Source organism: Oncorhynchus masou, chromosome 30, assembly GCF_036934945.1.
Source record: "Oncorhynchus masou masou isolate Uvic2021 chromosome 30, UVic_Omas_1.1, whole genome shotgun sequence".
In the NCBI taxonomy this organism is placed as follows: domain Eukaryota; kingdom Metazoa; phylum Chordata; class Actinopteri; order Salmoniformes; family Salmonidae; genus Oncorhynchus; species Oncorhynchus masou.
This window is the reverse complement of record NC_088241.1, coordinates 5,076,816-5,096,320: the sequence shown is the minus strand read 5'-3', so window position 1 is coordinate 5,096,320 and position 19,505 is coordinate 5,076,816. Positions and strand designations below refer to the sequence as shown.

Below are 19,505 nucleotides of genomic sequence, written 5' to 3'. Positions count from 1 at the left end.
GCCCTCTCCTATTCTCGCTATACACCAAGTCACTTGGCTCTGTCATAACCTCACATGGTCTCTCCTATCATTGCTATGCAGACGACACACAATTAATCTTCTCCTTTCCCCCTTCTGATGACCAGGTGGCGAATCGCATCTCTGCATGTCTGGCAGACATATCAGTGTGGATGACGGATCACCACCTCAAGCTGAACCTCGGCAAGACGGAGCTGCTCTTCCTCCCGGGAAGGACTGCCCGTTCCATGATCTCGCCATCACGGTTGACAACTCCATTGTGTCCTCCTCCCAGAGCGCTAAGAACCTTGGCGTGATCCTGGACAACACCCTGTCGTTCTCAACCAACATCATGGCGGTGGCCCGTTCCTGTAGGTTCATGCTCTACAACATCCGCAGAGTACGACCCTGCCTCACACAGGAAGCGGCGCAGGTCCTAATCCAGGCACTTGTCATCTCCCGTCTGGATTACTGCAACTCGCTGTTGGCTGGGCTCCCTGCCTGTGCCATTAAACCCCTACAACTCATCCAGAACGCCGCAGCCCGTCTGGTGTTCAACCTTCCCAAGTTCTCTCACGTCACCCCGCTCCTCCGCTCTCTCCACTGGCTTCCAGTTGAAGCTCGCATCCGCTACAAGACCATGGTGCTTGCCTACGGAGCTGTGAGGGGAACGGCACCGCAGTACCTCCAGGCTCTGATCAGGCCCTACACCCAAGCAAGGGCACTGCGTTCATCCACCTCTGGCCTGCTCGCCTCCCTACCATTGAGGAAGTACAGTTCCCGCTCAGCCCAGTCAAAACTGTTCGCTGCTCTGGCCCCCCAATGGTGGAACAAACTCCCTCACGACGCCAGGACAGCGGAGTCAATCACCACCTTCCGGAGACACCTGAAACCCCACCTCTTCAAGGAATACCTAGGATAGGATAAGTAATCCTTCTCACTCCCCCCCTTAATGATTTAGATGCACTATTGTAAAGTGGCTGTTCCACTGGATGTCAGAAGGTGAATTCACCAATTTGTAAGTCGCTCTGGATAAGAGCGTCTGCTAAATGACTTAAATGTAAATGTAAATGTAATTATAGGATAAACTACATTCAGAGAGATAGAGAGGTACACTGGCCTTATAACACATTATTATAGGATAAACTACATTCAGAGAGATAGAGGGGTACACTGGCCTTAAAACACATTATTATAGGATAAACTACATTCAGAGAGATAGAGGGGTACACTGGTCTCATAACACATTATTATAGGATAAACTACATTCAGAGAGATAGACGGGTACACTGGAGTTATAACATATTATTACAGGATAAACTACATTCAGAGAGATAGAGGGGTACACTGGTCTCATAACACATTATTATAGGATAAACTACATTCAGAGAGATAGAGGGGTATACTGGTCTCATAACACATTATTATAGGATAAACTACATTCAGAGAGATAGACGGGTACACTGGAGTTATAACATATTATTACAGGATAAACTACATTCAGAGAGATAGAGGGGTACACTGGTCTCATAACACATTATTATAGGATAAACTACATTCAGAGAGATAGAGGGGTACTCTGGCCACATAATACATTATTTTAGGAGAAACTACATTCAGAGAGATAGAGGGGTACACTGGCCTTAAAAACACATTATTATAGGATAAACTACATTCAGAGAGATAGAGGGGTACACTGGTCTCATAACACATTATTATAGGATAAACTACATTCAGAGAGATAGAGGGGTACACAGGCCTTATAACACATTATTTTAGGATAAACTACATTCAGAGAGATAGAGGGGTACACTGGAGTTATAACATTACATGACTACATTCAGAGAGATAGAGGGGTACACTGGCCTTATAACACATTATTATAGGAGAAACTACATTCAGAGAGATAGAGGGGTACACTGGCCTTATAACCCATTATTATAGGATAAACTACATTCAGAGAGATAGAGGGGTACACTGGCCTTATAACACATTATTATAGGATAAACTACATTCAGAGAGATAGAGGGGTACTCTTGCCACATAATACATCATTATAGGATAAACTACATTCAGAGAGATAGAGGGGTACACTGGTCTCATAACACATTATTATAGGATAAACTACATTCAGAGAGATAGAGAGGTACACTGGCCTTATAACACATTATTATAGGATAAACTACATTCAGAGAGATAGAGGGGTACACTGGCCTTAAAACACATTATTATAGGATAAACTACATTCAGAGAGATAGAGGGGTACTCTGGCCACATAATACATTATTATAGGAGAAACTACATTCAGAGAGATAGAGGGGTACACTGGCCTTATAACACATTATTATAGGATAAACTACATTCAGAGAGATAGAGGGGTACACTGGCCACATAACACATTATTACCGGATAAACTACATTCAGAGAGATAGAGGGGTACACTGGCCACAAAACACATTATTATAGGATAAACTACATTCAGAGAGATAGAGGGGTACTCTGGCCACATAATACATCATTATACATCATTATACATCATTATAGGATAAACTACATTCAGAGAGATAGAGGGGTACACTGGTCTCATAACACATTATTATAGGATAAACTACATTCAGAGAGATAGAGGGGTACTCTTGCCACATAATACATCATTATACTTTCCACACTGCCCCTACTCGGATGGTATCGCGCCGTCCCAACCTTCGCTCTCTCTCCCCCGCTACTCTCTCCTCTTCCATCCTATCATCTCTTCCCTCTGCTCATACCTTCTCCAACCTATCTCCTGATTCTGCCTCCTCAACCCTCCTCTCTTCCCTTTCTGCATCCTTTGACTCTCTATGTCCCCTATCCTCCAGGCCGGCTCGGTCCTCCCCTCCCGCTCCGTGGCTCGATGACTCATTGCGAGCTCACAGAACAGAGCTCCGGGCAGCCGAGCGGAAATGGAGGAAAACTCGCCTCCCTGCGGACCTGGCATCCTTTCACTCCCTCCTCTCTACATTTTCCTCCTCTGTCTCTGCTGCTAAAGCCACTTTCTACCACTCTAAATTCCAAGCATCTGCCTCTAACCCTAGGAAGCTCTTTGCCACCTTCTCCTCCCTCCTGAATCCTCCTCCCCCTCCCCCCCTCCTCCCTCTCTGCAGATGACTTCGTCAACCATTTTGAAAAGAAGGTCGACGACATCCGATCCTCGTTTGCTAAGTCAAACGACACCGCTGGTTCTGCTCACACTGCCCTACCCTGTGCTCTGACCTCTTTCTCCCCTCTCTCTCCAGATGAAATCTCGCTTCTTGTGACGGCCGGCCGCCCAACAACCTGCCCGCTTGACCCTATCCCCTCCTCTCTTCTCCAGACCATTTCCGGAGACCTTCTCCCTTACCTCACCTCGCTCATCAACTCATCCCTGACCGCTGGCTACGTCCCTTCCGTCTTCAAGAGAGCGAGAGTTGCACCCCTTCTGAAAAAACCTACACTCGATCCCTCCGATGTCAACAACTACAGACCAGTATCCCTTCTTTCTTTTCTCTCCAAAACTCTTGAACGTGCCGTCCTTGGCCAGCTCTCCCGCTATCTCTCTCAGAATGACCTTCTTGATCCAAATCAGTCAGGTTTCAAGACTAGTCATTCAACTGAGACTGCTCTTCTCTGTATCACGGAGGCGCTCCGCACTGCTAAAGCTAACTCTCTCTCCTCTGCTCTCATCCTTCTAGACCTATCGGCTGCCTTCGATACTGTGAACCATCAGATCCTCCTCTCCACCCTCTCCGAGTTGGGCATCTCCGGCGCGGCCCACGCTTGGATTGCGTCCTACCTGACAGGTCGCTCCTACCAGGTGGCGTGGCGAGAATCTGTCTCCTCGCCATGCGCTCTCACCACTGGTGTCCCCCAGGGCTCTGTTCTAGGCCCTCTCCTATTCTCGCTATACACCAAGTCACTTGGCTCTGTCATAACCTCACATGGTCTCTCCTATCATTGCTATGCAGACGACACACAATTAATCTTCTCCTTTCCCCCTTCTGATGACCAGGTGGCGAATCGCATCTCTGCATGTCTGGCAGACATATCAGTGTGGATGACGGATCACCACCTCAAGCTGAACCTCGGCAAGACGGAGCTGCTCTTCCTCCCGGGGAAGGACTGCCCGTTCCATGATCTCGCCATCACGGTTGACAACTCCATTGTGTCCTCCTCCCAGAGCGCTAAGAACCTTGGCGTGATCCTGGACAACACCCTGTCGTTCTCAACCAACATCATGGCGGTGGCCCGTTCCTGTAGGTTCATGCTCTACAACATCCGCAGAGTACGACCCTGCCTCACACAGGAAGCGGCGCAGGTCCTAATCCAGGCACTTGTCATCTCCCGTCTGGATTACTGCAACTCGCTGTTGGCTGGGCTCCCTGCCTGTGCCATTAAACCCCTACAACTCATCCAGAACGCCGCAGCCCGTCTGGTGTTCAACCTTCCCAAGTTCTCTCACGTCACCCCGCTCCTCCGCTCTCTCCACTGGCTTCCAGTTGAAGCTCGCATCCGCTACAAGACCATGGTGCTTGCCTACGGAGCTGTGAGGGGAACGGCACCGCAGTACCTCCAGGCTCTGATCAGGCCCTACACCCAAGCAAGGGCACTGCGTTCATCCACCTCTGGCCTGCTCGCCTCCCTACCATTGAGGAAGTACAGTTCCCGCTCAGCCCAGTCAAAACTGTTCGCTGCTCTGGCCCCCAATGGTGGAACAAACTCCCTCACGACGCCAGGACAGCGGAGTCAATCACCACCTTCCGGAGACACCTGAAACCCCACCTCTTCAAGGAATACCTAGGATAGGATAAGTAATCCTTCTCACTCCCCCCCTTAATGATTTAGATGCACTATTGTAAAGTGGCTGTTCCACTGGATGTCAGAAGGTGAATTCACCAATTTGTAAGTCGCTCTGGATAAGAGCGTCTGCTAAATGACTTAAATGTAAATGTAAATGTAATTATAGGATAAACTACATTCAGAGAGATAGAGAGGTACACTGGCCTTATAACACATTATTATAGGATAAACTACATTCAGAGAGATAGAGGGGTACACTGGCCTTAAAACACATTATTATAGGATAAACTACATTCAGAGAGATAGAGGGGTACACTGGTCTCATAACACATTATTATAGGATAAACTACATTCAGAGAGATAGACGGGTACACAGGCCTTATAACACATTATTTTAGGATAAACTACATTCAGAGAGATAGAGGGGTACACTGGAGTTATAACATTACAGGATAAACTACATTCAGAGAGATAGAGGGGTACACTGGCCTTATAACACATTATTATAGGAGAAACTACATTCAGAGAGATAGAGGGGTACACTGGCCTTATAACCCATTATTATAGGATAAACTACATTCAGAGAGATAGAGGGGTATACTGGTCTCATAACACATTATTATAGGATAAACTACATTCAGAGAGATAGACGGGTACACTGGAGTTATAACATATTATTACAGGATAAACTACATTCAGAGAGATAGAGGGGTACACTGGTCTCATAACACATTATTATAGGATAAACTACATTCAGAGAGATAGAGGGGTACTCTGGCCACATAATACATTATTATAGGAGAAACTACATTCAGAGAGATAGAGGGGTACGCTGGCCTTAAAAACACATTATTATAGGATAAACTACATTCAGAGAGATAGAGGGGTACACTGGTCTCATAACACATTATTATAGGATAAACTACATTCAGAGAGATAGAGGGGTACACAGGCCTTATAACACATTATTTTAGGATAAACTACATTCAGAGAGATAGAGGGGTACACTGGAGTTATAACATTACAGGATAAACTACATTCAGAGAGATAGAGGGGTACACTGGCCTTATAACACATTATTATTGGAGAAACTACATTCAGAGAGATAGAGGGGTACACTGGCCTTATAACCCATTATTATAGGATAAACTACATTCAGAGAGATAGAGGGGTACACTGGCCTTATAACACATTATTATAGGATAAACTACATTCAGAGAGATAGAGGGGTACACTGGCCAGATAACACATTATTATAGGATAAACTACATTCAGAGAGATAGAGGGGTACACTGGTCTCATAACACATTATTATAGGATAAACTACATTCAGAGAGATAGAGGGGTACACTGGTCTTATAACACATTATTATACGATAAACTACATTCAGAGAGATAGAGGGGTACACTGGCCTCATAACACATTATTATAGGAGAAACTACATTCAGAGAGATAGAGGGGTACACTGGCCACATAACACATTATTATAGGATAAACTACATTCAGAGAGATAGAGGGGTACACTGGTCTCATAACACATTATTATAGGATAAACTACATTCAGAGAGATAGAGGGGTACTCTGGCCACATAATATATTATTATAGGATAAACTACATTCAGAGAGATAGAGGGGTACTCTGGCCACATAATACATTATTATAGGAGAAACTACATTCAGAGAGATAGAGGGGTACACTGGTCTCATAACACATTATTATAGGATAAACTACATTCAGAGAGATAGAGGGGTACACTGGCCACATAACACATTATTATAGGATAAACTACATTCAGAGAGATAGAGGGGTACACTGGTCTCATAACACATTATTATAGGATAAACTACATTCAGAGAGATAGAGGGGTACACTGGTCTTATAACACATTATTATACGATAAACTACATTCAGAGAGATAGAGGGGTACACTGGCCTCATAACACATTATTATAGGAGAAACTACATTCAGAGAGATAGAGGGGTACACTGGCCACATAACACATTATTATAGGATAAACTACATTCAGAGAGATAGAGGGGTACACTGGTCTCATAACACATTATTATAGGATAAACTACATTCAGAGAGATAGAGGGGTACTCTGGCCACATAATATATTATTATAGGATAAACTACATTCAGAGAGATAGAGGGGTACTCTGGCCACATAATACATTATTATAGGAGAAACTACATTCAGAGAGATAGAGGGGTACACTGGTCTCATAACACATTATTATAGGATAAACTACATTCAGAGAGATAGAGGGGTACACTGGCCACATAACACATTATTATAGGATAAACTACATTCAGAGAGATAGAGGGGTACACTGGTCTCATAACACATTATTATAGGATAAACTACATTCAGAGAGATAGAGGGGTACTCTGGCCACATAATATATTATTATAGGATAAACTACATTCAGAGAGATAGAGGGGTACTCTGGCCACATAATACATTATTATAGGAGAAACTACATTCAGAGAGATAGAGGGGTACTCTGGCCACATAATACATTATTATAGGAGAAACTACATTCAGAGAGATAGAGGGGTACACTGGTCTCATAACACATTATTATAGGATAAACTACATTCAGAGAGATAGAGGGGTACACTGGCCTTATAACACATTATAATAGGATAAACTACATTCAGAGAGATAGAGGGGTACTCTGGCCACATAATACATTATTATAGGATAAACTACATTCAGAGAGATAGAGGGGTACACTGGCCTTATAACACATTATTATATAATAAACTACATTCAGAGAGATAGAGGGGTACACTGGCCTTATAACCCATTATTATAGGAGAAACTACATTCAGAGAGATAGAGGGGTACACTGGTCTCATAACACATTATTATAGGATAAACTACATTCAGAGAGATAGAGGGGTACTCTGGCCACATAATATATTATTATAGGATAAACTACATTCAGAGAGATAGAGGGGTACTCTGGCCACATAATACATTATTATAGGAGAAACTACATTCAGAGAGATAGAGGGGTACACTGGTCTCATAACACATTATTATAGGATAAACTACATTCAGAGAGATAGAGGGGTACACTGGCCACATAACACATTATTATAGGATAAACTACATTCAGAGAGATAGAGGGGTACACTGGTCTCATAACACATTATTATAGGATAAACTACATTCAGAGAGATAGAGGGGTACTCTGGCCACATAATATATTATTATAGGATAAACTACATTCAGAGAGATAGAGGGGTACTCTGGCCACATAATACATTATTATAGGAGAAACTACATTCAGAGAGATAGAGGGGTACTCTGGCCACATAATACATTATTATAGGAGAAACTACATTCAGAGAGATAGAGGGGTACACTGGTCTCATAACACATTATTATAGGATAAACTACATTCAGAGAGATAGAGGGGTACACTGGCCTTATAACACATTATAATAGGATAAACTACATTCAGAGAGATAGAGGGGTACTCTGGCCACATAATACATTATTATAGGATAAACTACATTCAGAGAGATAGAGGGGTACACTGGCCTTATAACACATTATTATATAATAAACTACATTCAGAGAGATAGAGGGGTACACTGGCCTTATAACCCATTATTATAGGAGAAACTACATTCAGAGAGATAGAGGGGTACACTGGCCTTGAAACACATTATTATAGGATAAACTACATTCAGAGAGATAGAGGGGTACACTGGTCTCATAACACATTATTATAGGATAAACTACATTCAGAGAGATAGAGGGGTACTCTGGCCACATAATACATTATTATAGGATAAACTACATTCAGAGAGATAGAGGGGTACACTGGCCTTATAACACATTATAATAGGATAAACTACATTCAGAGAGATAGAGGGGTACACTGGCCTTATAACCTTATAACACATTATTATAGGATAAACTACATTCAGAGAGATAGAGGGGTACTCTGGCCACAAAACACATTATTATAGGAGAAACTACATTCAGAGAGATAGAGGGGTACACTGGCCTTAAAACCCATTATTATAGGATAAACTACATTCAGAGAGATAGAGGGGTACACTGGCCTTAAAACACATTATTATAGGATAAACTACATTCAGAGAGATAGAGGGGTACACTGGCCTTAAACCACATTATTATAGGATAAACTACATTCAGAGAGATAGAGGGGTACACTGGCCTTAAAACACATTATTATAGGATAAACTACATTCAGAGAGATAGAGGGGTACACTGGTCTCATAACACATTATTATAGGATAAACTACATTCAGAGAGATAGAGGGGTACACTGGCCTTATAACACATTATTATAGGATAAACTACATTCAGAGAGATAGAGGGGTACACTGGCCTTAAAACACATTATTATAGGATAAACTACATACAGAGAGATAGAGGGGTACACTGGTCTCATAACACATTATTATAGGATAAACTACATTCAGAGAGATAGAGGGGTACACTGGCCTTATAACACATTATTATAGGATAAACTACATTCAGAGAGATAGAGGGGTACTCTGGCCACAAAACACATTATTATAGGATAAACTACATTCAGAGAGATAGAGGGGTACACTGGCCTTAAAACACATTATTATAGGATAAACTACATTCAGAGAGATAGAGGGGTACACTGGTCTCATAACACATTATTATAGGATAAACTACATTCAGAGAGATAGAGGGGTACACTGGCCACATAATACATTATTATAGGATAAACTACATTCAGAGAGATAGAGGGGTACACTGGCCTTATAACACATTATTATTGGATAAACTACATTCAGAGAGATAGAGGGGTACACTGGCCTTATAACACATTATTATAGGATAACCTACATTCAGAGAGATAGAGGGGTACTCTGGCCACATAATACATCATTATACATCATTATACATCATTATAGGATAAACTACATTCAGAGAGATAGAGGGGTACACTGGCCTTATAACACATTATTATAGGATAAACTACATTCAGAGAGATAGAGGGGTACACTGGCCTTATAACACATTATTATAGGATAAACTACATTCAGAGATAGAGGGGTACACTGGTCTCATAACAGATTATTATAACACATAATAACCTGTCTGACCCTAGATATGGGTTAGCACCTTATGTAGTTTGCTGAATGGGCTACAACACAGTGTAAACACCAGCCATGTGTCTCCTGCTACGCATCTCTTCATCACAGTGAGTTATCCCCTTCCCCCATATAAATCACAAACTGCTGTGTTGGCTGATTGAATAAGTGCCATGTTCATCTGCGTTAGACACCTTCTCATTTCAGAGTCTATCTGCAGAAAAGGGGGAGCGAGCAGCAATGCAGCACACACTCCCCTCTTCAAGTCTCTGGATTAGCTACCTGATCAAAGAACGGCAGGCTTTGAAACATCTCATCAAGAGACGGAAACTAGCCTGAGAAAATAAAACACACTTCACCATTTGCATGTGAATATAGGTGGATAGACACCATTGGTCCTGGTTCAAGACATAAAGATGGCAGATAAAGAAGTAGAGTAGGGAGTGAGATTGTTTCTGCTGCCATGACAACCAGGATGTACCAGCGTTCCCCGTGGGACCTGAGGAGGTGCACCGGGACACTTCCACCAAAAATCACCCCCCTGTCCTACTTGCTCACAGTGTGTGTGTGTGTGTGTGTGTGTGTGTGTGTGTGTGTGTGTGTGTGTGTGTGTGTGTGTGTGTGTGTTTGTAATAAACAATGTATGTCTGTAAGTGCTGGCTGTGGTTAAGGGCCCATAACTCTGCCTGTGAATGATGTGGCACCCAGCGTTTAACTGGTTGCCCCGGAGGCAGGAGTATAGGCCAGGGAACGCCTGAACATACACAGCCTACAAACACACACACACACACACACACACACACACACACACACACACACACACACACACACACACACACACACACACACACACACACACACACACACACACACACACACACACACACACACACACACACACACACACACACACAGCAACAGACACACACACACACACACACACACTAAGTTAAGCTGAAGCAACCTACACACACACTGAGGAACAACACAAACACATGCGCAGTGCCACACACACGTACATTCTCATGCAGAGCTGTAGTTGTACAACAGTGAAACACACAGAAACAGCTAGCCTGACCTTCCAACCAGGAAGAAAAACCACCTTAGAAGGTCCTTAACTTCCATAAATCATGACCTCTGAACCTAATCCATCAATCATCAGCCATCCAATCAATCAAATGTTATTTCTGGCGACAGCTGTCTCAGTGCTCCTCTCCTCTCTGGCGACAGCTGTCTCAGTGCTCCTCTCCTCTCTGGCGACAGCTGTCTCAGTGCTCCTCTCCTCTCTGGCAACAGCTGTCTCAGTGCTCCTCTCCTCTCTGGAGACAGCTGTCTCAGTGCTCCTCTCCTCTATGGAGACAGCTGTCTCAGTGCTCCTCTCCTCTATGGCGACAGCTGTCTCAGTGCTCCTCTCCTCTATGGCGACAGCTGTCTCAGTGCTCCTCTTCTCTCTGGCGACAGCTGTCTCAGTGCTCCTCTCCTCTCTGGCGACAGCTGTCTCAGTGCTCCTCTCCTCTCTGGCGACAGCTGTCTCAGTGCTCCTCTCCTCTCTGGCGACAGCTGCTGTGGAAAGTAGCTTTGACCTTTTCCCAACGACTATTATGGTCAAGAAGAACTACGTACTGTAGCCTACCAATGTCTAATCAATGTCTAATCAATCATTCACGTTTTACTGACCTCTCCAATCATGCCGTTCCACACTCCATCAATCTTCTTCCCGTGCTTTCCATTGGTCACCAGGTAGAGGTCATAGGTGAAACCCACGATTTTGGCCAATCGTTTGAGGATGTCGATGCAGAAGCCCTTACAGCACTGTTTCTTTGGGGGATCCTGGACAGGAATACTGGAGGAAGGAAGGAAGATGGAGACAAGGTGCAGGAGAGGAAAGAGAGAGAGAGAAAGAGAGAGAGAGAGAGAAAGAAAGAGAAAGAGGGAGTGAGTGAGTGAGAGAAAGTGAGAGAGTGAGAGAATATATAACCTTTAAAAGATGTTGTTATATTTAAGACAAAGAATGTCTCTCTTCCTCAGTCAGGGCTATGCCTTTAAGTGAGAGTCAAATTGTGCTGCCACATGATAATTGTTCTCATCCTTCCTAGAGGTGGTGAACCGTGACACGTGGACCTCTACTGCAGCTCTATTGTGTTTGTGTCCAATTCAACCCCCATATATCTTCAACTGAATCACATATAACCCTATATACCATCTGGGCTCACCCTCACCACTACACGATCGAGAAGGATGAGAGGTAATGTGGAGAGTGGAGGGTTAATATGGGATTTGTTTGTGTTCAATACAACATGAAAGTGATTATGTCATACGCTAACACCACGTGATCATTACACTGGAGACACATGATGTTATGAAGGTCGATCTGTGAAAAACGACAGTTCCATTTTGCTGATGTGTTTGGCTCCAGGGGGGTCTTGTTGCCACTGTACTGTATGTGTGTCACTAGGGGATGATCCGTATTTTACTGTGTCCTCCAAGACGCTGGACAGTCCCCTGATGAAGTGTCCCGTGGTAAGGAATGTATTGTATTGTGTATTGGACAGGAACATAATTGTGTAATTTGACCCTTCACCCCTGCCTTCTGACCTGGCGTTCAGGGGTCGTCGGCAGGGTACAGAGTCTCTGATGCAGGTGTTGGAGGCGGCGTCAGCCAGCTCCACGATGACAAACGGACGTTCCTCCAGAGTGACCACGCGCAGGTGCTGGGCGCCATCAGGCGGTTGGAGGAATGGACCGTAACGCGACCACGCTGGATAAACCAAATCCAACTTACCGTTCTCCCACATCCCTACCTGGGAAAGAGAAGGGAGTGGGTTAGACAGGACACACACAAACACACTCCCATCAACCAACTCCTGTCACATCAGTCACAGCTTTCCTGTTTGCATGTTATTTTGGCATTAAACATATCAGTTTGCACACAATGCAGAAAAAAATATATATCATTGAGTTAATAAAGCTGCATACAAACATGGTCTCTTTTTTGTTTTCTTCAGTAAGGCAGCTCCAAAATGCAGGTGTTTCAGCCTGACTTAGTGCTTTCTGTGGTGGTGGGGCAAGCCAGCAGAAAATACGGAGCGTTGCGCCGTTATTGGCTCAGTGCTCCGTCACTCATGGGAACACGACATCACCACCAAGTCTAGAGGTAGAAAATTCTAGCCCATTGGGTGCTGCCATAGAGTTACATTAGAAGTGCCCATCCAAGAAGGCTCAAGGTCATTGGCCACAGATAAAATGATGTCAAATCACATTATATCTACCTTAGCTTTGATTGGACTGATCATGTCAAAATCATACTTTCAAAATCTTAGGGAGCAAGCTAGACAAGCAGTCATCATCATGAATCACGTTGACAATCTACTGGCAAATCCTTTCTTCCAGTTCCCAGTTGTTGCGAAAGCATCCAGAGAATGACAGACTTTGATGACATAGTTTTATGACAAAATTTGGCCACGAGGGGCTGCCGGGCCACCGTCCTGTTCAAGTGAACACAGCACAACAAGGTGAGTCCAAAAATGTCTTGTATGCTACTGCATAAATGATGTAATATGCCAGGGAGATATGTATACTGTAGCTAAGAAAGTACTACTAAGTGTATGTTGTGTAGTAAGTTGTTAGTGGCCTATGTGCCTCACCCTAATAATTTGGTCTATTTTCACCTGTTAATTTCACCTACTGTTCTGACTTGGTGGTGTATATCTAGCCTATAACCTGTTTTTGAGAAATATAATCATTGAATATTGTAAGAGCTATCCTACAGTTCTGACTTGGTGTTCAGGGAGAACGCTGTAAGAACGGCCCATGTTCTGAATTCTGTCGCTGTACATTTCAAAAGTGCTGAACAAATAGTTATAATGACTATGTCTATCCTAGCTCGCAATTCATGTATTGTTCAGTGTTGTGTTGTGTAGTGGCTTTGCTGGCATACATCCCACATTACATTTTTTCTCAGCACCAAGATTTACATTCTAAAATCGCCACTGAGAGTAACATCCAGTTTATTATATTGTACTGTACTATATGTGAACCAGTGACCTACGAAACAACAGGTCTGACAGCGTTTCAACCACATCCCCCTCAGACGAAGCAGACAGTCAACAGACAGGAAGAGAACATTCAGACCCAGGATACTCTCAACCACACACACACACACACACACACACACACACACACACACACACACACACACACACACACACACACACACACACACACGCACACACACACACACACACACACACACACACACACACACACACACACGCACACACACACACACACACACACACACACACACACACACACACACACACACACACACACACACACACACACACACACACACACACACACACACACACACACACACACACACACACACACACACACACACACACACACACACACACACACACACACACACCAACCAAACCAGGGGTATTGAGATAGTGATAACCCACACACTGCCATTAAGAGTTATTCCAATTTAAGCAACGGGAGACACATAAAAAAGACCTCACACTAGAACTGAACAACAGTGTTCCCCTTCAGACTGAGGTCTTTCCACTGATCTAAAGTCTTTGTCTTGCCACTATTGAGTGCAGTGATCTGGAAAAGGAGTACTGTAGCCTGGGATTGAATATACCAAGCTGATGTTCTGACTGAATAACTTTAACTACATAAACCAGCCACCAGATCAGCTGCAGGACATATATGTAAAGATTAAGGTTGAGTTCAATTGGAGAAAACAATTAAATGTCCACAAAACCTATACGCTCCCAAGAAAAACTGTTCCGTGAAGGTGTACATAAAGAAAACATTCAAACCAAAGATGCTGTCTAAAATAAAATAAGATTCTGAAGGACAAAAGAGCTCAACGATGTTCAGCAACATTCAAAACCCCTTGTGCAGTGTTTCTTTAGTAGAAACAAACTGTGTCAGCGCTTTTTTGTTTGTTGATAATGTTGAACAACTTTCAGTACCATAGTGAATGCTGCTGTGCTAAGAGAGAGTAGTGTTAGCAGTGTTAGCGCTGAGTAAGGTTTAGCAGTGTTGCTCCCACAGAGGACAGGAGAGCAGTGTTAGTGCTGAGTAATGTTTAGCAGTGTTTCTCCCACAGAGGACAAGAGAGCAGTGTTAGTGCTGGGTAATGTTTAGCAGTGTTTCTCCCACAGAGGACAGGGGAGCAGTGTTAGTGCTGGGTAATGTTTAGCAGTGTTGCTCCTACAGAGGACAGGAGAGCAGTGTTAGAGCTGGGTAATGTTTAGCAGTGTTGCTCCTACAGAGGACAAGAGAGCAGTGTTAGTGCTGGGTAATGTTTAGCAGTGTTTCTCCCACAGAGGACAAGAGAGCAGTGTTAGTGCTGGGTAATGTTTAGCAGTGTTTCTCCCACAGAGGACAGGGGAGCAGTGTTAGTGCTGGGTAATGTTTAGCAGTGTTGCTCCCACAGAGGACAAGAGAGCAGTGTTAGTGCTGGGTAATGTTTAGCAGTGTTGCTCCTACAGAGGACAAGAGAGCAGTGTTAGCGCTGAGTAATGTTTAGCAGTGTTGCTCCTACAGAGGACAAGAGAGCAGTGTTAGTGCTGGGTAATGTTTAGCAGTGTTGCTCCCACAGAGGACAGGAGAGCAGTGTTAGAGCTGGGTAATGTTTAGCAGTGTTGCTCCTACAGAGGACAAGAGAGCAGTGTTAGTGCTGGGTAATGTTTAGCAGTGTTTCTCCCACAGAGGACAAGAGAGCAGTGTTAGTGCTGGGTAATGTTTAGCAGTGTTTCTCCCACAGAGGACAGGGGAGCAGTGTTAGTGCTGGGTAATGTTTAGCAGTGTTGCTCCCACAGAGGACAAGAGAGCAGTGTTAGTGCTGGGTAATGTTTAGCAGTGTTGCTCCTACAGAGGACAAGAGAGCAGTGTTAGCGCTGAGTAATGTTTAGCAGTGTTGCTCCTACAGAGGACAAGAGAGCAGTGTTAGCGCTGAGTAATGTTTAGCAGTGTTGCTCCCACAGAGGACAGGGGAGCAGTGTTAGTGCTGGGTAATGTTTAGCAGTGTTTCTCCCACAGAGGACAGGGGAGCAGTGTTAGTGCTGGGTAATGTTTAGCAGTGTTTCTCCCACAGAGGACAAGAGAGCAGTGTTAGTGCTGGGTAATGTTTAGCAGTGTTTCTCCCACAGAGGACAGGGGAGCAGTGTTAGTGCTGGGTAATGTTTAGCAGTGTTGCTCCCACAGAGGACAAGAGAGCAGTGTTAGTGCTGGGTAATGTTTAGCAGTGTTGCTCCTACAGAGGACAAGAGAGCAGTGTTAGCGCTGAGTAATGTTTAGCAGTGTTGCTCCTACAGAGGACAAGAGAGCAGTGTTAGTGCTGGGTAATGTTTAGCAGTGTTGCTCCCACAGAGGACAGGAGAGCAGTGTTAGAGCTGGGTAATGTTTAGCAGTGTTGCTCCTACAGAGGACAAGAGAGCAGTGTTAGTGCTGGGTAATGTTTAGCAGTGTTTCTCCCACAGAGGACAAGAGAGCAGTGTTAGTGCTGGGTAATGTTTAGCAGTGTTTCTCCCACAGAGGACAGGGGAGCAGTGTTAGTGCTGGGTAATGTTTAGCAGTGTTGCTCCCACAGAGGACAAGAGAGCAGTGTTAGTGCTGGGTAATGTTTAGCAGTGTTGCTCCTACAGAGGACAAGAGAGCAGTGTTAGCGCTGAGTAATGTTTAGCAGTGTTGCTCCTACAGAGGACAAGAGAGCAGTGTTAGCGCTGAGTAATGTTTAGCAGTGTTGCTCCCACAGAGGACAGGGGAGCAGTGTTAGTGCTGGGTAATGTTTAGCAGTGTTTCTCCCACAGAGGACAGGGGAGCAGTGTTAGTGCTGGGTAATGTTTAGCAGTGTTTCTCCCACAGAGGACAAGAGAGCAGTGTTAGTGCTGGGTAATGTTTAGCAGTGTTGCTCCCACAGAGGACAGGAGAGCAGTGTTAGTGCTGGGTAATGTTTAGCAGTGTTGCTCCCACAGAGGACAGGAGAGCAGTGTTAGTGCTGGGTAATGTTTAGCAGTGTTGCTCCCACAGAGGACAGGAGAGCAGTGTTAGTGCTGGGTAATGTTTAGCAGTGTTTCTCCCACAGAGGACAGGGGAGCAGTGTTAGTGCTGGGTAATGTTTAGCAGTGTTTCTCCCACAGAGGACAAGAGAGCAGTGTTAGTGCTGGGTAATGTTTAGCAGTGTTTCTCCCACAGAGGACAGGAGAGCAGTGTTAGTGCTGGGTAATGTTTAGCAGTGTTGCTCCCACAGAGGACAGGAGAGCAGTGTTAGTGCTGGGTAATGTTTAGCAGTGTTGCTCCCACAGAGGACAGGGGAGCAGTGTTAGTGCTGGGTAATGTTTAGCAGTGTTTCTCCCACAGAGGACAGGAGAGCAGTGTTAGTGCTGGGTAATGTTTAGCAGTGTTTCTCCCACAGAGGACAGGGGAGCAGTGTTAGTGCTGGGTAATGTTTAGCAGTGTTGCTCCCACAGAGGACAGGAGAGCAGTGTTAGTGCTGGGTAATGTTTAGCAGTGTTGCTCCTACAGAGGACAAGAGAGCAGTGTTAGTGCTGGGTAATGTTTAGCAGTGTTTCTCCCACAGAGGACAGGAGAGCAGTGTTAGTGCTGGGTAATGTTTAGCAGTGTTGCTCCCACAGAGGACAGGAGAGCAGTGTTAGTGCTGGGTAATGTTTAGCAGTGTTGCTCCTACAGAGGACAAGAGAGCAGTGTTAGTGCTGAGTAATGTTTAGCAGTGTTGCTCCTACAGAGGACAAGAGAGCAGTGTTAGTGCTGGGTAATGTTTAGCAGTGTTTCTCCCACAGAGGACAAGAGAGCAGTGTTAGTGCTGGGTAATGTTTAGCAGTGTTGCTCCCACAGAGGACAGGAGAGCAGTGTTAGTGCTGGGTAATGTTTAGCAGTGTTGCTCCTACAGAGGACAAGAGAGCAGTGTTAGTGCTGGGTAATGTTTAGCAGTGTTTCTCCCACAGAGGACAAGAGAGCAGTGTTAGTGCTGGGTAATGTTTAGCAGTGTTTCTCCCACAGAGGACAGGAGAGCAGTGTTAGTGCTGGGTAATGTTTAGCAGTGTTGCTCCCACAGAGGACAGGAGAGCAGTGTTAGTGCTGGGTAATGTTTAGCAGTGTTGCTCCTACAGAGGACAAGAGAGCAGTGTTAGTGCTGGGTAATGTTTAGCAGTGTTTCTCCCACAGAGGACAGGAGAGCAGTGTTAGTGCTGGGTAATGTTTAGCAGTGTTGCTCCTACAGAGGACAAGAGAGCAGTGTTAGTGCTGGGTAATGTTTAGCAGTGTTTCTCCCACAGAGGACAAGAGAGCAGTGTTAGTGCTGGGTAATGTTTAGCAGTGTTTCTCCCACAGAGGACAGGAGAGCAGTGTTAGTGCTGGGTAATGTTTAGCAGTGTTGCTCCCACAGAGGACAGGAGAGCAGTGTTAGTGCTGGGTAATGTTTAGCAGTGTAGCTCCTACAGAGGACAAGAGAGCAGTGTTAGTGCTGGGTAATGTTTAGCAGTGTTTCTCCCACAGAGGACAAGAGAGCAGTGTTAGTGCTGGGTAATGTTTAGCAGTGTTGCTCCCACAGAGGACAGGAGAGCAGTGTTAGTGCTGGGTAATGTTTAGCAGTGTTGCTCCTACAGAGGACAGGAGAGCAGTGTTAGTGCTGGGTAATGTTTAGCAGTGTTTCTCCCACAGAGGACAGGAGAGCAGTGTTAGTGCTGGGTAATGTTTAGCAGTGTTGCTCCCACAGAGGACAGGAGAGCAGTGTTAGTGCTGGGTAATGTTTAGCAGTGTTGCTCCTACAGAGGACAAGAGAGCAGTGTTAGTGCTGAGTAATGTTTAGCAGTGTTGCTCCTACAGAGGACAAGAGAGCAGTGTTAGTGCTGGGTAATGTTTAGCAGTGTTGCTCCTACAGAGGACAGGAGAGCAGTGTTAGTGCTGGGTAATGTTTAGCAGTGTTGCTCCTACAGAGGACAAGAGAGCAGTGTTAGTGCTGGGTAATGTTTAGCAGTGTTGCTCCCACAGAGGACAGGAGAGCAGTGTTAGTGCTGGGTAATGTTTAGCAGTGTTGCTCCCACAGAGGACAGGAGAGCAGTGTTAGTGCTGGGTAATGTTTAGCAGTGTTTCTCCCACAGAGGACAGGGGAGCAGTGTTCGTGCTGGGTAATGTTTAGCAGTGTTTCTCCCACAGAGGACAGGAGAGCAGTGTTAGTGCTGGGTAATGTTTAGCAGTGTTGCTCCCACAGAGGACAGGAGAGCAGTGTTAGTGCTGGGTAATGTTTAGCAGTGTTGCTCCTACAGAGGACAGGGGAGCAGTGTTAGTGCTGAGTAATGTTTAGCAGTGTTGCTCCCACAGAGGACAGGAGAGCAGTGTTAATGCTGGGTAATGTTTAGCAGTGTTGCTCCCACAGAGGACAAGAGAGCAGTGTTAGTGCTGGGTAATGTTTAGCAGTGTTGCTCCCACAGAGGACAGGAGAGCAGTGTTAGTGCTGGGTAATGTTTAGCAGTGTTGCTCCTACAGAGGACAGGAGAGCAGTGTTAGTGCTGGGTAATGTTTAGCAGTGT

At 44.9% G+C, this 19,505-nt stretch overlaps 1 protein-coding gene across 1 annotated transcript in view; it reads right to left on the bottom strand.

The window, feature by feature from the left end:
* Positions 1-19,505, bottom strand: part of LOC135523012 (glutamate receptor ionotropic, NMDA 2D-like) — a 133,201-nt gene that overhangs the window by 107,248 nt on the left and 6,448 nt on the right. The window contains 2 exon segments of the mRNA XM_064949742.1: positions 11,611-11,776; positions 12,529-12,734. Of these exon segments, the coding sequence (XP_064805814.1) occupies positions 11,611-11,776; positions 12,529-12,734 (372 nt within the window).